Here is an 18266-nt window from a genome sequence, read left to right as displayed (position 1 = left end):
CAGTATTTATGGCCCCGGACGAAGGTGTCTCAGTTTCTATTATATACCCTACATATCTGTAGGGCGTTCATCTATCGCCACCTGGGGGACACACTGAGTGGCCTGGAGGAGGCCCCTAGTTCAATTTATGAGATTAGTCGAAAAATATTGAGAACTCGGGTTGGAGGAGGGAACAGAGTCTATCATCCCCTATACAACTATTGATTACAGAAAATTTGGACACTGCTTATGAAAAAAAAATCAAACTCAAGTACTTTTTTCAGAAATGAAAGATTTTTTTTAAGACTTGTTTTTAAGATAGATATTTTTAGACTGCTTTTAAGATGTTTTTAAGTAAGTTTTATATCTCTGTTCTCTAGGTGTTTTCAAATGATGAAGGATGAACAGTTTTCTATTTATCTATCAAATAAATGGCAATGGTCAATTTTACTTTTCAAATGAAGATGCAAAAAAAGGATATTTATCAAAATCTAGGAGGTAAACTTATATGACTCTTATAACCGTATTCTTTCTTCTTCTAAGCATGTTATGACTAGAGTTCCTCAGGGAAGTGTTTTGGGTCCTACGCTATTTAACATCTTCATCAATGATGCTCTTTCCACTATCAGCAGTAAATTAATGCTCTATGCGATGACCTAAAGCTTCTTGTACCAGCCTTATCCTGCGAAGATCATGCCCTTCTACAAAATAATCTTGGGCTGCCTAGTCAATGGGCTGAGGCTTGGCTTGTTGAATTCTAGCTGTTTGGTAGCTAAAATACTTGCAATCAACCATTAACTAAATTTTTTGCACTCCTAAATACTTTCAATAAGCCACTTATAAAATATGGTCTAAAGATTAATGATTTAGCAGGAGCACATACAGAGTAATTTCTATTCGTTTTAAGCATTAGTGTTGTACTTTATTTCCATTAAAAAAAAAATTGCAGACAGGAATGAACATTCCAGGCTCTACCACTGATGGAAAGTAGAAAATTGCTTGGCAGGGGGCCAGGAAATTCCACAAACTCTTAATAAATGCAAGAAAACTTTAGAGGGGGTTGGTTAAACAAGGAAAGAGACAATTTCAGGTCATAATGTACCCATTGAACACAATTTCCCTAGACCCTAAGACTTAACTTTTTATGGCGGGAATCATTTCTAGATCGAATTGACAGAGCAACATGATCGAATTTCCATCACATTGCCATTCGTTAAGAAAGTTTCAAAATCACTCCAAAAAGATTTTTTTTTCTATTTTACAAGCATGTTTACGTCACTCTAAAAAAAAGTCACAAGTGATATCACAATTCTTGCTGTGTAAATGAACAGATCTAAAACTAATGAATCCAAAGATGTAGATGTCTTGTCTTTTTGGTAACTTAAAGCTGTAGGCTTGTCACAAAATCGTATCTTTTGTAGGGAATATAACCTTAAGTGAGTATCCATCCAGTCTAGAGACGACATTTTACGATAATTTTTGAATGGGATGAACTCGCCCTAAGGCCTTAATTTATGCAATTTCAATTTAAAAAAAAACTGTTTTTCAGGTTGTATAATTTATATTTTTTATAACCCTGAATAGAAAAATAATGACTCGATTCACCAAAGGCATCATATATCGACTATACGAGGAAAACATGAGCCAAAACGCTTCACTGCATGGGGGGAGACACATAAGAATTGTATACAAACGGCAGCTGCGATTGGGAGGGGGGAGGTGGTTGAAATATACTTTATTTTTGTCATTTTATCAAAAATATCTTTTTTTGGTATTTCTATTGAAAAATCGAAAAAGAGACACAAATTGCATCCCCTCCGGAGTTCCGAATACATTTCCCCCCCCCCGTCCCATTTTCGTGAACTGGATCCAGTGTAAACAAAATACAAATTGTGAATGTTGAAGAGGCAAATAGTTAAGGGATGAAAGGGATTACATCACTACGCCACTTGAAATAGGAGGTATATCCAACCATATTAAGCACCAGTACTAATTGAAACAGGAACACCACTTAGACGAGGATCAGAGGTACCGTGGCTACAGTGTTTATTACAGGGACCCAAAAATAAAAATAAATCATATCCGCATGCTTTAGAGATAAATTACCCCCCCCCCCTCGACATTCAAGATAAGGGTCCGCCTTAAGGGATAAAGGTCCTGAAAGAGGCCAGCTACAATCTTGGTTTAACGTCATGGGGAAATATCAAAACTCTGAAAGGATTCTGTAGGTTCGATCGCAAATGATCAATTGGATTCATTTCATCAATTTATTGACACAAGAATGTGGCAATTGCTGATTTTTAAGCTCCATGGTTTCAAGTTGGATTATACAGACAATGATAACAAAATGATAAGTGGAAAAAGGAAGAAAATAGAGAATTGAAATGAAAAAGCTTACTTTGAGGAGGGGACAGAAGATGAAGTCTCGACTGGCTGATCAGGTATTTCAAGGGCAGCAATAATCAACGCATCAACCGCCGTAAATCCTTGACCTGTTCTCTTCAACTGATTCAAAATAGCTTGTCTCACTTTAGTAGCTTCTACAACTTCCATTGCCATCTAAAAAATAAATCATACATAAAAAGGGAGATACTTTGTGATCCTTTTTCTGCGTTTTGACCATACTATCAAATCTGACAAAATGCAGGGTGGTTTTTATATCCTTTATAATTAATAATCAAGTTGAGCAAACCAAATATGAGAAAGCGCAGAAAAAAAGTATACAAAAAGCCATTAAGTAAGATCAAACCCCCTATTGCTTAGGCAACATACTCAATAAAACGGTTAAATTGATAAAATTGAGAGGGAGAAGGGAAGTAATTTTTTCTAGATTTTGAACCTTTGTATATAGCATATCAACATGCAAAAAAAAAATAATGATAATATGTTAGAATACTGTGATAAGAAATGTCCTCAAGATAATGGATATATAAAAACAAGGGATTGTGGGTAATAGGGATTGTAGGGTTCTTCCTGCTTCTATCATACTCATTAGTAAAACAAAAATTCGTCGTCATATTCACATGACTCTTTAGACTTCTTTTTTATTATAATAATACATTGACAATATGATAATCCCTCAGTAGGATTCAACAGACGGGAGCCTTTATTTGTTACTTTAATTACTCAATTTGCATACATAATATAAAAGCAGTAATAAGATTTAATAAATACTTATTTCTACTCCTTACTCATACTCCTGCAACAGCATCTTAATCAATTTAAACCACCAAAACACAAAAAGATTATCAAAGGGGACAAAGTTGTATGGGATGAATCCATGAGGGCAATTTTAAGGAAGATTCCCTTTTCCTCACCTCTGTAGAGGCATTTTTTTTTTAAGTTGATAGAACTACAGCCACTTTTACAAGTCTACAGCTTATGCTTATTTAAATTAACTCATTGTTTTTTAGTTTTTTTTGTTTTGTTTTTTTTTCTCTTCTATTTTTTGTTCTTTTTTGTTAGTAACACACCCTCGCAAGCAACGCTTTTGGTGTGCTACCGATTGATTTTGTCTGTGTTATTTCCTTTGGTTAATAAATTAATACTACTACTACTTATGGAGGAGCTAAGCGCAAGCATTTACATACTTTTTTTTCAGACGTAATATATTTTTCTCAGAACAGACAGGATTTTTACAGTCCCCACAGTACCTCGCGGCAACTCTGCTCAACCTATATTGTAGACATAAAACCAACATAGCCTGCATAATAACTACCCCAAGATTAACTTTTGCAGGAATGTTTTATTTCTTCATAAAAGAACAGAACAACAATCTTCCTCAAAATCAAAAACTAATACAGAAATCACAGATGATGACCTTGAATTTATGCATCATGAAACGAAATAAAATGAAATACAGATTAATTTTTGGGTCATTGTTCTTCAAAATCATATTAATAGTAAAAACTAGGGGTCAAAAGAGGTTACTCAATGAGAAACGTCACCAAATTAAAGAATGTTCATTACGCAAACAGGGGTAGACCAAATGGACTAGGTTCAACTCCCCAGGGGCACAAAATACAATTTTTATGCAAGGAAAAAGCTTGTGGAAAACATGAAGATTAAGCATGAAGTTCAGAAGAATCAATTTAATAAGGAGTTTCAAGTTTTTCACTCATGTTTTATTCATTAGTTTTTGTTTCATATGTCCAAAATGTTTATGCATTTCAGTTACTGTGGTAAACTTCCCAGAAAGCGAAAAAACAGCTGCGCCACAAAATATAAAGAGATTTCATACAGGGATGTCTTAAAAAGTGTGCAAAATATTTCAATAAATGTGCTTGTTTGTTTTTTGTGTTTCTTTTTTCTCTACGACTGTCTCTAAAGCCAAATATCGCCAACACTACTGATAAACAAAGATACATTGGCACATAAGAATTCTTTTTAAAAAGGTTCAAATACTGCGGATTTTTTTTTATATAAGAGGTTAAACGCTTAAAATCTCTCGCTTATATCTAATGTTAAACTGATCAAACTCAAAAACATTCTGACAAGAACCGCTAATAAACAAATTTTTAATCCACAATGCAAGTTTTACTCTAAAAGCGTTTTTCCAGGCAGTGACATATTATAATTCATTGGGACCTCTTTCAAAAGTTCGAACCGAAAAAGATAAACGATTCTGACGGTAAAGCAACACTGACTCTTATGACGTGAAAGCAATGAGAGTTTTCTCTATTTTCAAACAGTTCCTGGTAACGAACTGTAGTAAGGAGTACCTTACAAAAACTACACGCGCATCCACCAAAAAGTTTGACAATGACTCCCATAGAGGACTTAATCAAAAACTTTACTGAGTATAGTTGACTTATCTAGGAGAGGGATTTCTTCACTCTATGCTAGCACAACAGCAAGAAATTAGACATCATTCAATTCGATACTTTCTATTTCCACGTGATTTGGGAATTTCCCAACCAATTTTACTGGACCTTGGTCACAGGCGTCAATTAAGGAGAGCAGAGGGGGTAAATTGCCTTTCCTTCGATTTAGTGCTTTTTTGGTATTTTCGTAAAAAAAATTCACCCTCCCAAATTTGAGAAAAAATTTAATAAAAAATCATTTTAATGAAAAATGTTTTCATTAAAAAAAAAAGCCCCCATTCCAAACATTTTCGTGAATTGGTGCCATTGGCCTTGGTACCGAAAACTTTCTCAGGGAAAAAAATAAAGAAACATGACACCTACTACATCAAAATACGAAAAACTAGACGAAAAACCGAAAGGAAGAAAGGTCAAAGTGCAAGTTTAAACAAGCACAGTAATAAACCTCAGCAATTTGCGCACCTGTAGCTGACCGGCCATAAATAACCACCAATACTACAATAGAAAGGTATCAAAATTACTAAAAACGCGTTTAAGCATGATTGATTGATGCAAGGATTTAAAAACGAGTGGCGAAGAACAGGTTATTAACCAGGCTAGACACCTGGTAAACAAAATCGGCAATCTTCTTGGAAACATAGCCCTTTTCTGATAAAATATAATTATTTCACCCCCCCCCCCAGAAAAATTTATAGACTCGTTTTACGGGAAGACTTTTGCAATTGCCCGTAATAGCTAGTGTTACCACTTAGGAGAAGATGCAAATATATTCAGTACTTTTGATTAGAATTTTTTTACAACACCAGCCCATCCTCTTTTCACAGATATCCCAAAATTCTTAAAGGTCCATATTGCGGTACCCATAACTACTGTATATATAATAATTGAGTGCATCATGCAGGGAAATGCATCCTCTGAAGAGGGGTAGAGACCCTTCTAACTTCATTCTTTTCAGTGACCTAGAGCAAACTTATCTACACACGATGAAATGTCATCTCTTCAGGTAGTCCTGTAGCTTTTTTAGCCAGAGAAGAGCACAACTATAGTCTCACAGAACTATTCCAAACTCAAAATAAAACGAAAAAACAGGTCTGGACATTTCCAATTAGAAATAAAAGAACTAATAATGCCGAACATTTGACACAAGTAAAAGTTATTTCCCTAGAAAGTATATGATTGTCATTTGAAGCAGAAATAAACAAGTTCTTAATCACTCAAAATAGATAAGGAAGTAATAGAAAGTTTTAAAATAAAACCCAGTCTTTTTCTTGACCTAGGTCAATTCGAGCAGGTATCAAATGATTTTTTTACTAGGAAATATTTTTAAAAAATGGCACGCAAACAGTATCCTACAATCTCAAACTTTATAATAATTATCGACTTTATTACCCACCACCCCCAAAAGAAAATTTGGGGAATGCCACTACCCCAAAAGAAACTTTATTGCATCAACTTTATTCCAGGAGACAAATAGACCGATGTTTTCCTTGAGGGGACAGCAAAGATGCCTTTTATACTGTATTCTGAAAATACTCTTCGGTTAGGCACACACTTTATAAATTCTTGCTCCCTTTTATTGCACGGCCGTGGAATCGATATCCACGGAAGAAAATACAGTAACAGTCTTAGCCATAATACCATATAACAAAATGCTTACTCTATTATATTCAAAAATTTTCTGTTAATTGGATTTCCAAAGTCGCTTCTAGTTTAATTGCATCCCTGCCTTCCCTCTAATGCTTGGACATACTCCTGGACTATATGGAAAATTCCCAAGCTTATTGCTGTTTTTTTTTTTTTTTTTTTTTTTTTTTTTTTTTTTTTTTTTTTTTTTTTTTTTTTTTTTTTTTTTTTTTTTTTTTAATTGGCATTATGAACTTCCTGTCGATGAGAAATAGGAGCTAGATCTAGACACAAAGAGGTAAGAATATCTACTACGAAATTCCATAAGTAAAATCTTATACTCTGTTCATGATGAAACTGCACAAGGTACGATACTTGTTAATTAAACGAAACACTCAAGAATTACGCTTAAAGTTAGATCTCAGAAAACCGGTTTTATAGCCACAAAAATAAGTGATGGGTGATAGAATGCATTGAACTTGTGTAATTTGGGCTATATTTTTGCACATTAGGGGATGGGGGTGTTAGGTTAGGTTAGGGGTGCAGTCCAAATACATTATTCCCAACCTTCCTAATGTGCAAATATATAGCCCAAATTATATTATCACATAAACTAAAGATTATATGAAGGTGTTATTTCATTAGGATCAACCTAACTTCGCTTCGTGGGTGTGTTTCGCTTATTAACAAGTACCGAATTTTTTTTGGTAAAGTTTAAGAATAGCGGCTCTCCAGATAGAGACATGCTAAAACAAAAAAAAAGGCATTTTTATTGCTAATTTTATGATCATTTTTTCGTTTTTGGCAATTTATCTCCAGCCCCTCCACTCCCTAATGGTCTCATATAGCCTTATATTTTTTTTTATCCAATGTTCAGTCCATTCACTCAGGTTAAACTGGATATCTGCTGCTAGTCTACACAGAGTAACCGGTTTTACAATAGATCAACCATTGAAAAGAGCAACAAACAAATACATTATTACAGCTTATGTATGTGTCCATGGGAGGGAGAGGTAATTTTTCAGTGTAACAACTATTTTGTTAGAAATATGCATAAAACAAGTAATCTAAAGGTAGAGTTTTTATTCTCTGGTCGTTTCATATATAGCCCAGGGCTAAGCTATTTATAGAGGGGTAGTGGAGTGGATTATCTTCGAAAAGTGCACACATTTGGCAGTATTTGGAAAAACTATACAAAAGCAAATCAAATTTTCAAATCTTCACCCCCTCCCACCCTGGTAAATACTTAGGTGGGCGGTACTGTTGAATGATAGGAAAAGTCAACCTGTTTCATTCATTTTCTTCTTCGAATTATGCAAATTAAAAAATCAAGGGGCCAAAATTATACATTGATTAGATACGTCTGCCTATCTAGTTTTGAAGCCAAGAAAATTCAATGGCTACAATTTATTTAAGCGAACAAGTTCAAAAAGGGACAAATTAAAAGGAATATTGTTGAATTTTGTTGAATTTTGTTGAATTTAGCGGAGGAGTAGCTTCCTTAAATGCAATTCGAATATAAAAGCGACTGACCTTGGCTACGGACCCTTCAATTTCTTTCTTCAGTTTTTCTTCCAGCCTTCTTTCACTTTCAGTGTTTTTGGCCTGTCGAATATAAAAGTCAATAATACCATGAATGTCAAAATGACAATAACAAGGTATCCCCATTGTCACAAAATATATAACACAAACTTCATACAAATGAGATCTTTAAAGACATGAGTAGTGAGACCAAATTGTCAATCACTCACCCAATTCCCATATTGTCACTAAACTCTATTTTATGCCAATTAATTATTTCCTTCACATAAAATTGTACTTTCATTTATTTTTTCCACAAGAACACTCTTGTCTCTTTATTTTCTTGTTAATCGCACGACTGAATCATCACAACTGATTTTTGCCTTGTTTAAACATGCCGATCTCCGAGAACACTGTTCGGCTAGCTGATGTGTCACCAGGGTTTTAAAGAAAAAACGAACAAAGACAATGAATTAATAGTCTAGGTGCTTTGGCCATTAAAAGGGTTATAAAACTGCCTGCGGCACTTCCCTAGTCCCAACTTTAAGATAGGAGGGGGGTGGCTGTAAACCAAAGATCGTAAAAGGTTAGAAATAAAACGAGGCGACAATAGAAACCCTGTTTGCCGGAATGGAGATTTATTCACTGGAACTTTCGGAAACTGAATTTTGATAAGACTACTAAAACCTCCGACGATATTAAGCTTTAACGACAAACGAAAAATACTAAAACTTGAATACATCTTGCCCATAAAACATTTACGATGTTAAGAATCTCAGGAAGAAACATAAAACTGGTATAGTAGCTGAAAACATTAGATCTGTTAGGGGAATTCCTTCCCACAAATAATTGGAAAAAGTGGTACAGTTAAAATCGCCCATGATCCTAATTATGTAAAGCTCTTTTATGGTTTTATTCTGAACATTGGACAACCAAGATACTGTCGCCTTAATTAAATCATAAACGAATCGATGGTTCTAGGACTCAAATGTAGTTATCATCAAAGCTACGAGAGGTAATTTTACAGGACAAGCGAGAGAAACTGTGTCGTTCAAATGGCTGTAACTTTTGAATCTGTTCATAACTTCTGGAAATTAGGGTTATTTTGATTTTTATCGTTCAATTAAAGGACCAGAACAAAATAACTGTTTAGTTCCTACGCGAAATTACGATATTTTGAGTTATATGGGCGGGGAGGCAAGTTTTTACTGTGATAGGACCCACAGGTTGTCCAGGTGGCTATGATTAAGTATTAAAAGACAATTTTTGTCCTATTTATAAACAAGCCACTTAAGCCCCCCAGATGGTCGAATCGGGGAAAATGACCTTATCAAGTCAATTTGTGCAGCTCCCGGACACGCCCACCAATTTTCATCGTCCTAGCACATGCAGAAGCACCGAACTCGCCAAAGCACTGAACCCCACCCCCTAACTTCCCCAAAGAGAGTGGATCCAGTCCAGTTACGTCAATCACGTATCTACAACATTTATAAGCGTTTTACATGATTTCCGGTTTCCCCCTCCAACTCCCTCCAATGTCAACAGATCTGGTCGGTATTTGAAATAAGAGCTCTGACAAGAGTTCCTTCTAAATATCAAATTTCATTAAGATCCGGTCACCCATTCCTAAGTTGAAATACCTCAATTTTTCTAACTTTTTCAAATTAACAACCCCCAGCTTCCCTAAAGAGACCCGTTCCAATTATGTCAGTCACATATCTATAAATTGTGCTTATTCTTCCCATCAAGTTTCATCCCGATCTCTCCACTCTAAGCGTTTTCCAAGATGTACATCCCCCCCCCTCAATAACACTGGATCCGGTCAGGATTTAAAATGAGAGATCTGATTTACGAGGTCCTTCTAAATATGAAATTTCATTAAGATCCGATCACTCCTTCGTAAGTTAAAAATACCTCATTTGTTTCTCTTTTTTTAATTAACGTCCCCCCAACTCCCCCAAAGAGAGCGGATCCGTTCCAGTTATGTCAATCACGTATCTAGGACTTGTGATTACTTCCCCCCCCCAAGTTTCCTCCCGATCCCTCCACTCTAAGCGTTTTCCAAGATGATAGGTTCCCCCCCAGCGCCCCCCAATGTCACCGAATCCGGTTGGGATTTAAAATAAGAGCTCTGAGACACAATATCCTTCCAAATACCAAATTTCATCAAGATCCGATCACTCCTTCGTAAGTTAAAAATACCTCATATTTTCTAATTTTTCAGAATTAACCCCACCCCCCAACTCCCCCAAAGAAAGCGGATCCGTTCCGGTTATGTCAATCACGTATCTAGAGCTTGTGATTATTTTTCCCACCACGTTTTACCCCGATCCCTCCACTCTAAGCGTTTTCCAAGATTTTAAGTTCCCCTAAACTCCCCGCAAGGTCACCGGATCCGGTCAAGATTTAAAATAAGAGCTCTGAGACACCATATCCTTCCAAACATCAAATTTCATTATGATCCGATCACCCGTTCGTTCACCCGTTCGTAAGTTAAAAATACCTCATTTTTTCTAATTTTTCCGATTTAACCGTCCCCCCACTCCCCGCCCCCCATATGGTCGAATCGGAGAAACGACGATTTCTAATTTAACCTGGTCTGGTTCCTGATACGCCTGCCAAATTTCATCGTCCTAGCTTACCTGGAAGTGCCTAAAGTAGCAAAACCAGGACAGACAAACCGATAGACAGACCGACAGAATTTGCGATCGCTATGTCACTTGGTAGATACCAAGTGCCATTAAAATATATAGCCCAAACTATATCATTATATAACTAAAGTATTATATTTCCATAATGTTTTGGTATATTTCATTATGATTAACCTAACTTGACTTGACTTCTTGAGTGTGTTAGGTAGAATACATAAATACATATTTCTCTAGCTCTGCTTGAGTTTCTCGATGAGTACAAAAATAAAACAAAGAAATTTCTTCTTCTTTTTTAGAAAGAATAGGAGGGAAAAGGGGAAAATGGATAAAAAGGGAGAAAGGGAAAGAGAGGTAGAGGTAGAATACAATCACATTTGAAAACTTTAAAATTAGCTGATTTAAACATCAAGCAGATCATAAACTTAACTTAAATTTAACCCGCCTAATAATGGCTGAAATATTCAAGTTTTTTTGTCATGCACGTTGACAGGAAGGAGAATTTTCTCCCATGCAGCTTCACCTTTTCCCTCCTCAATCTTAAAATACTTCCATAAAAATTTCTAGATGCAAAATTTTTCCATACTTTTTAATTCATTTAATCATCTCTTTGCTATTTTCACCTAAGCATTGCCTACTACTTGCCACGTGTTTTACATCTCAGAATGGCACATGTGCCACACAATTCAACAACGCTTGTCACAGTTCTGTCAGGCTTGGCACAATTCCGCCATGCTTAGCGCTCTTGGCACGCGCCACCTGGTGTACATAGTTTCTGAGAGTCTGTAGCCCCTTAATTTTAAAATTTTCCTCTCTTGAAATACAGACCCGCAAGATAAATCCATGCATAGCTACCTGGTTTACGAGCATTATGATTAGAGAAGCCCGAGAAACTTTGATTGACTAGTACTAGCAATCAAAGATAAAAATCATAAGCCAGCAGATGCAGGACAAGTAAGAATTAAAAAATGACCTATTTTCAAGAGTAACTATATTTTGTACTTGGTCCCCATTGATAAATAATACCAAAATAGAACAAGTTACAAATGAATACCTATTAGAAAAGATAGAATATACAAAAATGACGTCATTCAAATTTAATGAAAATGACGTCAGAAAAAGACCATAGTGGAAACAAGGTTAGTGACGTCATCCACGAAATAAATATCAGGAGCACGCGACATACTGCACTCAGTTCACAACAGAGTTAAGCTAATAGATAGTTAAATCGTGATTTTAGCGTTGAAGCTACGCTTTAGTGCGAAATGGAAGTTGGCCGTATGTCAAATGAAAAGTTTATGCTTAAAATGAATAAGGAAGACAAGAGGGACATGAATAAAGTTTGCAACAATATTCAGTTACTATACTGGTCTCTGTATGATAGTGATTATAGCCATCTGCTTGTATCACGGGACAACCAAGATTTCAAAAGATTCATGCGTTACATATTTGAGCGAGACGGAGTTCTTAAGAGCCAAGCCTTAAACGTTAATGCAATTTTCAACAAATGGCAAAGACAAAGAGCGGCAATAAAAACCTATGGATGTATTCTAATTAACGAGACATGTGACAAAGTAGTGCTCGTGCAAGTAGTTGGAGGAGAATCGAGATGGAGTTTTCCAAAAGGGAAAATTGAAGAAAACGAAACTGAAATAGAATGTGCAATCAGAGAAGTGAATGAAGAAACCGGATATGATTGCAAAAATTCCATCGATGCAAACAAGTGGATTGAACATTGTGGTAAATATAATAAATATTGCAAGCTCTTTGTAAATTATGGTGTAGATGAAGGCTTCGAATTTGAGCCAAAAGTTAAAAACGAGATTCTAGATATTCAATGGCACTCAATATCAGATATCCTTCATAAATCCAACAGTGTAGAATATTGTCTAGTTCAGCCATTTATGAAAGAACTTTTATTGCTAATTAATAGAAAACGGAAATCCAGTATACTGACCAATGCAGGACTGGCTTCAATTAGTGACAACCCAGAAAAAATCAAAGCGTCTAAAGTATATGTGCCACCCAGCAAGAGAAGTAGGGGCTACAGAAAAGAAGAGCTCGGTACTAGAGTCGTTGTAATTAGGCAGCCAAGAGGGCCGGATGGAACCACCGGATTTAAAAAACGTGTAGTGTAGTGTTTTGTAGAAAATTACAGCGTTTTGGACGTTATCATAGACCAATGATCCACCTCTTCATATTTGGACTTTGTAATTTGAAGCTAAATTTTATGTTGCAGTACATTTTTATTTCTGAAGTGAAAAACTTCAAGCAAAATTTTATCGTTTGAATTGTTTTTATAAACATTTTACGTACCAAGAATAAAACTATTCTATGGAAAAACTTCTTACTATATTATTGAAATAGGTTTATTTTAGGGCGTCAAATGTCATTTGTTATAAAATAACCACATGAAATCTTTTCAAAAAGTCACTGCGCGTTCGAGAAGCGAATTTTTGGTTATTATTTCCTAAGTTTATGACTCCTTCCTGGACGAAAAAAAAAACTGGAATCGAAGAGCCCCACAACAACTGGAATATTTTTATACAGTAGAGGATATGCTAGCGTCGAAACGCCTGATTGAGTTCCAACCTTCTGCATGTATGCGATTTTATAGAGTCAACACTTTATCAGTGCCTATAGCAAAGAGCCATAAGACTTCAATATTTTATTATAGCTTTTATTACTCCAAAGACACTCTAGCTGCCCTCCCTTCAAAAACATCCGATCAAAATTTTGAAATAGCCATCTTGTTTAAAATAGTCTAATGAACTAATAAAACAAAGCACAATATTCAAAATACAAATAATTTTCAATAAAATGAAAATAATGGAAAACGCTTCAGAACTCTTACAGTTAGAGGAGGGGGAAGCGGGCATGCTAGAAGTATTTCTTGTTCGTTATAATCTGAATTGAATATCAGTTTAATTTTACTTGTTTTAAAATTTACTTATTCATCTATATTAGTAGGCTATATATTGTCTTTAGGTTTGATACGATCAATTAATTTAATTTCTCTTCGTTCTGGGCTTATATTACTCTTTATTTGTAATTTCGGTCTTTTTCATAAGATTTTATTTCTGATCATCTGAAGCTTGAAACAGCTCTTTGCTTTGAAAAACTTCTTTTTTGAAAAGAATATTTTATAATTAATACTAAATAAATGCCCCAAAAATTTCTTGACTTTCGAATTTTTATCTAAAAAATAGTAGTACATTATTGCAGCGCATGGATACTACTACTACTACTACTACTATTACTACTAACAACTCACCGCAGCACCAAGCCGCCTAAGGCCAACACAGCTACGCACGCTCCTCCTCCATCCCTATCTATTCAAAGCCTCCCTCTTTAGTGCACGAAGTTGAAAATAAATATTAAATTACAAAATAAAGTACCAAATTACGTATCTTCAAATAATGCGGTGTAAGAGACGCGAAAAACACAGTAACACGTAAATATAAGATTACAGATAAGAAGAGACATCTCACCGCATACTTCATGAATAGCTTTGTAACACGCTGCACCTCCATCTGTAATGGGTCCCCGAGGGATATTATCCCTGAAAACCCTTCTGTTCATTCCTTTGAAGCGAATTTCAAGAGACACAACTATAGGGAGAAAACCAAGGCAAATTGTTGACTAGTGACCGATATGGCTCAATGTTTTTAGTGGCCTATTGCCGTGAAATTTTTCATAGGAAAGGCCAAAGAGTATGGATAACCTATAAGAGTGGCAACTGGTACTAACTTGAAAAAAAAAATATCACTCAGAGTCGTGTAAATGATCTTGGTTGATCTAACAGCAGAGCCCAGGCCTACTTCACTCTCGTTCCCCAATTTAATGCAGACATGACCAGATATCTAATTAATAACTGTTTTTAGACTCGCAAACATACTATAAATGAAGAAATGAAAGACAAAGCCAATAGAAATTAAACCAAACGATAAAAAGAAACTTATAATGAATGAAAACTACCATAAATAAACGAGTCCCCTCCCCCTTGCACTTCAACGACTATATCAATTACAAACTGAAAAGTTTGTCCAGTGAAATTAGTACCATGTCAGGCTAAATAAAATAAAAAACAAGCTTTTTTCGCATAAAAGTGAAGGACAACATTAAAACATACAAAGAACATGAATGATACATATTTTTTATATTGGTAAAATAATTTTATCCCATTCTAGTTCTTGTGCTTGAGCAGTTGTTCTTAAAGTATTGGCGACAAAATTCTGTTGCTATTTTTTCAATTTGAAGAAAAACTTTTTATATATTTAATTTCTGCTCAATGTTAATACCATGACAAGAGTTACAGTAAATGTAATAAAGTCTATCGCCCCTCTCGACCCCGATTCTATTGATCAAACATCACAGTACTTTGCATAACATTATTTCAATGTATTTACCTTTTGAACTGAAGTACACTTGTCTAATATATACTATATATATATATATATATATATATATATATATATATATATATATATATATATATATATATATATATATATATATATATATATATATATACATATCTATATAATATATATATATATATCTATATAATATATATATATATATATATATAATATATATATATATATATATATAATATATATATATAATATATATATATATATATATATATATATATATAAATATATATATATATACTTTATTTACAATGAAGGGAGGGCAGAGCTTAAATCAGTACCCAAATCCGCAACTCAATCCATCTGAAACACCGCTCATAGGAAGTTTAAAAAAAAAGGGTCTAAAGACTTTTTTGGGGCCACGATATTCTTCCCTCCCCGTAAAGAAATCATTGACCAACACCCTAATAGATAATATGCAACAATGTGACTCTGTTGTTGTTGGTTTTATTTGGTAAACGGTCTATGATAAAAGTTCATTTTCGCGGACTGCATGTACGTTTAGAAACAAATGGTACACCGCACGCCATAATCACCTCTAAGCCTAAAAGGCCATACAAATACCCTTTCAACAATTCTCAAAATTTTTGCTCAGTAATAATTTGTCCCTGTTTGAGCAAAATTGTTGTTATACCGACCAAAATCCTACAATGGGGCAATTTCTTATATCGTTGTTTCTTTGTTTACTTAAGAAGGAGTAATAGATCTCTCTGACAACTAAAAATTAACTCTCTTTTAGGAAGTTACGACTAGGAACTATGAATAGTCGCATACGTGACCATATTTCTCTGGAAGAAAAGTAAGAAATTTTATATTTTGTCAAAAGTGACTTTTAGAATTCTCATGTATGTAAAATTTAATTGCAAAATTTCTTTCAAGGCCAAATCTCTTTTTGGGGAGCTGCAATTCCTTTTCTAAAACTGTGCACATATTCTAGTGTTAATATTTTTTGACTTGGAACAATAATATTAATACATTTTACATATTTAGAATATATACAAAATAATAAATTTTGGTGCTGCTTATATATTTTACTCAGTTTTTGTGGCACTTGGTATTGACTAAGTGACATATAGCGATCGCCAATTCTGTCGGTCCGGTTTTGCTACTTTAGGCACTTTCAGGCAAGCTAGGACGATGAAATTTGGCAGGCGCATCAGGGACCAGACCAGATCAAATTAGAAATAGTCGTTTTCGCAATCTGACCATCTGGGGAGGCGTGGGAGGGTCGGTTGATTCGAAGAAAATAGAAAAAATGAAGTATTTTTAACTTACGAGTGGGTGATGGGATCTTAATGCAATTTGATGTTTGGAAGGTTATCGTGTCTCAGAGCTCTTATTTAAAATCCCGACCAGATCTGGTGACATTGGGGGGGAGTTGGGGGGACCTAAAATCTTGGCAAACGCTTAGAATGGAGGTATCGGGATGAAACTTGGTGGGGAAAATAAGCAGAAGTCCTAGATACGTGATTGAGATAGTCGGAACGGATCTGCAGTTTGAGGGAGACGGGGGGGGGATTCTAAAAAAAAATGAGGCATTTTTAACTTACGAAGGAGTGATCGGATCTTATTGAAATTTGAAGTTTGGAAGAATATCGTGTCTCAGAGCTCTTATTTTAAATCCCGACTGGATACGGTGACACTGGGGAGAATTGAGGGGGGGAACCAAAAATCTCTGAAAACGCTTGGAGTTCAGGAATCGGGATAAAACTTGGTGGTAAAAATAATCATAAGTCCTAGATACGTGATTGAAATAACCGGACTGGATCCGCTCTCTTTGGTGGAGTTAGGTGATGGGGTTCAGTGCTTTGGCGAGTTCGGTACTTCTGGACGTACTAGGACATTGAAAATTGGTAGGCGTGTCAGGGAGCTGCACAATTTGACTTGATAAAGTCTTTACCCCCAATTCGACCATCTGGGAGGCTGAAGGGAGAGGAAAAATTTGAAAAATTGAGGTATTTTTAACTTAGGATTGGGTGATCAGATCTTAATGGATTTTGATATTTAGAAGGACTCGTGACTCAGAGCTCTTATTTTAAATACCGACCGACATTAAGCTTCTGATTTTCCTTTTAAAGCAATCTATTGATTCTTGGAATCAATCTGCCTTACCTAACCTGCCCTTTCAACCTCGATTACTTAAATTCAAGTTTAAGAGCCAACAATGGCTCTTAAACTTATTTAAACTTAAATTTATTAAACAACAAGTTTAATAACGCTTCAAAAATGGCAATCTTTCTGATAAAGCGCACCCTTCTAAATATTTATTTGAACAGGGAGGAGGGTCTGAGATATCAGGAATACATTTATAGGGTTATCATTTCCATAATTTTCAATGAGTGCTTCTAACGAACCTTTTTTGCGGTTTGGATATTACCGATGGACACCAGCAAGGAAGCGAGAGTGGCAACCAGGAAACAAGAAGCCATTCCATTAAAAGCAAAGGTCCAAGTAGTCCTTACGCCCTCCCTTCAAGGAGTTATCCTAATGGCATTCATAATGCACCCTACCCCTCAAATTTTTGTGTCCCAAAGAACTTAATCTTTTATGTTACACAAAAAAGAGCTTCTGTAGTAGGAGGGGAGCTATCACTCCGCATCACCAATGTTAATTGACTGAGTTTAATAATATTCTTGTGAATAAAGGGAAATTAGGGATTCATTTCTATCTCCTTCAGTATATATCTGAAATGATCACAGAAAGTTAAAAGATTTGGATATAATACTTGGCTTTTTCAGAATCCACGTACACCTTTCCTCACCTATAGAAATACACCGGTTAATACACTCAATAATAAAGTTATAATAAATAAAGTTATACGTTTAACCCCCCCCCCCCCAACTCCCACAAAGATAGAAGATCCATTCCGGCTATGACAATCACGTATCTAGGACTTAATATTTTTTTCCACCACTTTTCACCCCGATCCCTCCACTCTAAGCGATTACCAAGATTTTAGGTTCCCCCCAAACTCCCCGCAAAGTCACCGGATACGGTCGGAATTTAAAATAAGAGCTCTGAGACACGATATCCTTCCAAAAATTGAATTTCATAAAGATCCGATCACCCGTTCGTAAGTTAAAAATATCTCATTTTTTTCTAATTTTACCGATTTAACCGTGCCCCCACACCCCCTCCCCCCTAGATGGTCGAATCGGTGAAACGACAATTTTTAATTTAATCTTTTCTAGTTCCTGATACGCCTGCCAAATTTCATCGTCCTAGCTTACCTGGAA

At 35.4% G+C, this 18266-nt stretch overlaps 1 protein-coding gene across 3 annotated transcripts in view; it reads right to left on the bottom strand.

The window, feature by feature from the left end:
* Nucleotides 1-18266, bottom strand: part of LOC136042405 (putative inhibitor of apoptosis) — a 96303-nt gene that overhangs the window by 17131 nt on the left and 60906 nt on the right. For 2 of the 3 annotated variants that reach the window (XM_065727388.1, XM_065727383.1), the window contains exons 5-6: nt 7959-8030; nt 2378-2538 (exon numbers count right to left, since the gene is read on the bottom strand). In XM_065727388.1, coding sequence (XP_065583460.1) covers nt 2378-2538; nt 7959-8030 — 233 coding nt within the window. The remainder of the gene's footprint in view (nt 1-2377; nt 2539-7958; nt 8031-18266) is intronic. The other variant, XM_065727395.1, reaches the window with a different exon arrangement.

The sequence above is a fragment of the Artemia franciscana genome, chromosome 2, assembly GCF_032884065.1.
Source record: "Artemia franciscana chromosome 2, ASM3288406v1, whole genome shotgun sequence".
Lineage (NCBI taxonomy): Eukaryota > Metazoa > Arthropoda > Branchiopoda > Anostraca > Artemiidae > Artemia > Artemia franciscana.
Note: the sequence above shows the minus strand (reverse complement) of the source record. Positions and strands in the feature narration are given on the sequence as shown.